Source organism: Triticum dicoccoides, chromosome 2B (assembly GCF_002162155.2).
Source record: "Triticum dicoccoides isolate Atlit2015 ecotype Zavitan chromosome 2B, WEW_v2.0, whole genome shotgun sequence".
In the NCBI taxonomy this organism is placed as follows: Eukaryota; Viridiplantae; Streptophyta; class Magnoliopsida; order Poales; family Poaceae; genus Triticum; species Triticum dicoccoides.
The window spans coordinates 135,864,117-135,869,429 of NC_041383.1; the positions used below are offsets into that span (position 1 = coordinate 135,864,117).

At 47.9% G+C, this 5,313-nt stretch overlaps 1 protein-coding gene across 1 annotated transcript; it reads right to left on the reverse strand.

The window, feature by feature from the left end:
- Nucleotides 1-292: 292 nt before the first annotated feature.
- Nucleotides 293-2,716, reverse strand: LOC119367382 (G-type lectin S-receptor-like serine/threonine-protein kinase At2g19130). The gene has a single exon (XM_037632905.1). The coding sequence runs from the start codon at nucleotides 2,714-2,716 to the stop codon at nucleotides 293-295; it is 2,424 nt and encodes an 807-aa protein (XP_037488802.1).
- Between the last annotated feature and the right edge of the window lie 2,597 nt (nucleotides 2,717-5,313).

Sequence of the window (5,313 nt, forward strand, 5' to 3'; positions counted from 1 at the left end):
TCACCAAAACGGCGGCACAGTGACCAGGCCACTGGCCAGCCAGCTCTTTCAAAGCAAAAAAGAAAAGAAGAGAGATTTACTTTCAGCTCTACCACATCAGTACCACTATATTGGAGAATTGCAAATAATCAGACATACTAGTGCATTGAAGATGTTACATGCAACTTGAAATACATAGATAGAACTATACGACCATGATAAGTACACTACATTTGTAGGATAAAGAAAACTCTATTTCTTTAACATAGACATAGGTATGATCATGACAACATCTCTAGTCACTCAAGTGTGTTTACGAACACGTTGAACAGGAGCTTCCAGCCACAGCTTGAAGTAATCTTGGCATCGGTGGCATCCTGGTTTCAACCTGTCCCTCAAGAATCTGAACCACCTCTCCCATTGTTGGCCGGTCGAATTCATCATCTTGTATGCACCAACATGCAACCTTGCAAACTAATTCAACCTCAGCAAGATTGACATCACCTTGTAACTTGTAGTCTACTAAACTCTCGATGTCTCCTTCAAGAAGCTTACGCGCGGCATGCACAGGGAAAAAAACACCAAGGTCGCCACCACTGGAACATGGTGCATCCGAGTTTCTCCTTCCAGATATAATTTCTAGCAACACCATCCCATAACTATAAACATCGACTTTTGTTGTAATAGCAACACCATAAATCCATTCAGGTGCAAGGTACCCTATAGTGCCTCTGGCTGTGGTCACTGCTCGACTGAAATCCCTTCCCAAAATCTTTGCCATCCCAAAATCTGCAATTTTAGGAACAAATAAAGCATCGAGAAGTATGTTTTCTGGCTTGATATCACAATGTATGATGTAGTCTCGGCAGCTCTCATGCATGTATGCTAACCCTCTAGCAACTCCAAGGGCTATCTGATACCTGGTAGTCCAATTCAATATCGTTGAGTTGTCTTTAAAAAGATGGATGTCAAGCGACCGGTTTGGCATGTGTTCATAAACCAGGAGCCTTTTTGGACCGTGGCAGCAAAAACCGACTAGCTTGACCAAATTGATGTGTTGGATAGCTCCAACCGAGCTCACCTCGGCTCTGAATTGCTTCTCTCCTTGATAAGCACCATCAAGCATCTTCACTGCTATGGCATGCGAGTCACCTAGAAACCCCTTAAACACAGAACCAAAACTACCTCCCCCCAATTTATCTGTGAAATATTTTGTTGCTCGTTGCAAGTCACTGTATTCAAATGCAACGATTCTCCCCCCATTACTACTGTAAATTTTGCGAGGAGATCTCTTCCTTTTGTTTCTCCAAATCATTAGGAGGAAGCCGAGTCCAAATAAGGCTAGAGCAGAAAGGCTTGTGCCAACCACAACTCCAACAGTCCTCCTTCTGTTATTTGTGTTCGAACTTTGAACATCTTGAGCAGAAAGGCGAAAGTGAAGTGTTTCTCCATCCGAATTCTTCGTTGTGCCACCACATTGTAACTGTGCTATGTTGATCAATTCATGATGCAAGATATAACATCCTTCATCCCTGAAGGAATAAGCAGTGCAAGAGCAATTATTCAGGCAAATTTGTGCGCACTCTTCGGCGCGTGTGGCAATCCTTACTTTGCTAGCATTTTTGGGCAACCTAACACATGGCAAAGAGGCGAACTGATCTGTCGAGTAGGTTGTGTTCTTGTTAGTAATACAGTGCAATGGAGTTTTTCTCGAGCACCCAGCGGTTCGATCTTCGAGCTCCCAATCCAGAGGGGATGTTATGGTGAAGCCATCCATGCAAATGCAGTTTGGAAGGGCGTCATCGTTGCAGATTGTGAAAGGTCCACATACTGCGTAGACATCACACTGAGCTTTTGGTTGGTTGTAGGCCAATATCCAGTCTTTCAAGCCCTCATACCAAATGTACCCCTTGGCCTGACCAGAGGCATCAAGTACATGCCGAAAAACCGCATTCTCATCGGCTAAGCTCTCAACAACATACTTCTCTCGTTCATTGTCAACAAAGGTCAAATTGTAAGAAGCCCGGTTCGGGCTTTTATACCCTGGAGCCGACGCAAAGGATTCCCCGTTCCATACACCGCTGGACCAATATGACATGGAGGAGTCGAGCCGTGTAAGCAAGAACTGATCTGCACCGCTGGGGTCTAACGCATCGCAGTACGCGCCGCGAGCCGGGTTGATCCTGTTTTTCCACGACACCAGACGACGATTCAGGCCGGTTAGCCTGTCGAATCCGAGCTTCGCCCCGGGTAAAAGTGTATCCGTGGGGTGGTCAAAACTTTGCCACAAGATATGCGACGAGTTTGAGGAGTTCCTTAGGATGAGGTTTCCATTGCTCAAGAGCATGGCAATGGTGCCGTTTCTTTTGACGTTTGCTTGGGTGGACCAGAATATGGACTGGGTGGAGCGGTCTTGGATGACGAGGTTGCCATCGCTGGAGATTGTCAGTTGCAGCGAGGCGGTGTTTTTGACTGGCTTCTCTCTGTTTGCAACCCAGGCGGAAGCAAATTTGGGGACTGTGTTGAACCATATGCCCAGGTACCAGCCGCTGGTGCTCTGGGAGGATTTGGTGCTGCTTGTTTCAAAGAAGCCGAGCGCGTACCTGCCGTTTTCGGAGACGAGCTTGTCGCCGACGGCAAGTGCTTGGCCGGGTAAGATGGTGTCCGTCGCGGCGGCGAAACTTGGAGGGGCGCTCAGGTAGAAGAAGAGTGAGGTGAAAACTATGAGGAGAGGCATGATGAACAGAGGGAGTGAGCGAGCTTTGCACTGGGAATTCGGGATGGATGCTCTCACGGCGGAGCGGTCATATATAGCAAATCTGTAAACATCTGCGGTGAAGTCAAGCAGAGTAGATTAGAATAATCGTGTCGAGCGGTGGATGACCAACTGCCTTGCACGCGGTAAAAATGTGGTCTAGTCTTCCTTGCCAAAAAGAAAGTGGTCTAATTTTTTCTTTTAAGAAATGGTCTAGTCTTGCCGTGGAATGGTTGGTGCAAAGTATAGGGATGAAACTTCGGGGTGGGCTCGTTAGAAAAAAAAAATCTTTCAAAAAAAGTTTGTATATCTTCGGCCACTGCATCAATCAATGCACACAATCATTTATTAAAACGAATAGAGAACATCTCAACAGCCAATCAACGACAGGTTATAAAACAAATAAAGCAATAGGCACAACCGGCAAAAAAAAGACAACATGACTAAACACCTATCTTATTATTAAATTGTCATTTAAATTGGTTGTATGTAGCCACGTTATTGTCTTTCATCGGTTGCACCCAATGGTCATAAGCTCCCTCGCTTTCACATGACGTAGTAATGATCACGTACGGATCCATCCAGATGCTCGATAGGATTGTAATATCTGTCTTTATTAAACATGCAACCGTTCTGACAGTTCCAAATAACCCAAAATAATGCACAAACTCCCACACTAATTCATGCCAATTAACAAACATACTGGCTATACTATTAGGTGAAGGTACCTTACATGACATGTACTTCCTTCATCCCAAAATAAGTGTCTTGAGCTTAGTACAAATTTGTATTAGAGCTAGTATAAAGTTGAGACACTTATTTTAGGACGGAGGGAGTATTATTTGTAATAACTTGGCTAGTGGGTACTTAAAAAATAAATGTTGGATCGTTTTCTCTTGGTCACGGAAACGACGTTTACTTCCTTCTCATTTACATTTTGCAATTGTCCTTTATTGGAATCACACCCTTATAGGCAAACCACATGAAAATTTTGATCTTTAAAGTCACTTTTGTTTTTTTAGATATGAATAGACTTAGGGATTGATCCAGTATTAATCAAGTCCACGTACATAGATTTAACTCAAAAATACGCCTGAAACATAAAACGTCCGTCTGAATGCATCTGGCTCATTAGATAAGGCGACCTCCATCAACCTTCGAACTAAATGCATCCACTGATTCCATCTTTCTCTAACATGTGCTCGACCATCCAAGTACTCACAATAAAGACCCTATTATAAAGCGGTGATACTATAAGGCTAGAGGTGTCTCTACCATCCAAGTACCCTCCCAGAACCTACTTGTATGCTCATTTCCAATAATAAACTTACACCTATTAAAAAAGACGACCTTAGGGCATCTCCAACGCCGGCCCATAAACCTCCAGCAACCGTCCGGACCGGGCTGCCCAGCTCGCGGAAGCCACCCAACGCAGCCATGTGCCGATCCGCGGAGCGGTTCGGACGTGATTTCTCCCGTAAACCAGAAACAAAAGTGGGAGTCGTTTGCGGGAGTCCGGACCGATCCCAAGCCCGTTTCTGACCTCCCTGGCTCACCAAAAAACCCTCACCCTTCCCGCGCATTTTCGGTTAGCGCTGCTCCAGAGCGTCAGTGCCCACATTCATGCCCGTCCAAAGCGGATGCGACCGCTCACTGGTGCCAGCAGTGAAGCAGTGTGCCGATCGAGAGAGTGCCGCCCATGCTGCTTACCAGTGCAGGCGACTGTTGCACGTTCAAACGACATGACGATCGCCCGTTCGTCCGTCCGTCTGCCGTCCGCATTGATGGCACGCGGTTGCCGAGGCGTCTCCTCCGGTGCCACCCATCTGTCCGTCTGCCGCCCATCACCTCCTACGCAGCACCCTCGCCGGTGCATTGCACCATGACCATCGGCGAGGCCTGTGCCTATTATATGGACATGGTGTTGGAGGAGCGGGAGGTGCGGGCCGATGCCAACTACAACCACGGCCTCCTCCAGGAGCATCTGCAGACGGAGGAGCAGCTCGCCGCTGGCAAGGCGGTCGCGCCGAACGCAGACCTGGCGGAGCAGGAGGTGCTGCTCGAGTCTTATCGCTCTACCCGCGAGATCCGCCTCGCCCGCTGGCGGTACCGGCAGCATGTGGCAGAGGCAGCGGCCACCAGCATGGAGCTGGAGGACAACGCGGGCGAGGCGTTGTTCGTCGACACCGACGATGAGGAGGCCATCCCCCGATGCCACGACCACGAAGACACCGACGACAAGGAAGAGTAGTGCACGGTTGGTCGCCGCCGCTCTGGTCCCGAGAAGGCCACCGCTCCTCCCCTCCCGTTGACGCCAAGCTTGGTTGGCTCAGCATCAACAGCCAATTACTCGCTTGGTGGCGACGTCGAGGCAGACAACTTCACTTCTTGGGGCTCCGGAGGCGGAGGTCACGGAGGCGGGGCTGGAAAAGGTGAAGCTTCCATTCTCTTGGTTCATGGCCGGAGACGGGGATCGGACACCGACGATCATTTAGATTAGCCCGCCTAGGACCGCTTTCATGTATTTGTAATGAAATCCGTCATGTTTATATGAAATACGACATCTTTATATAAAATCA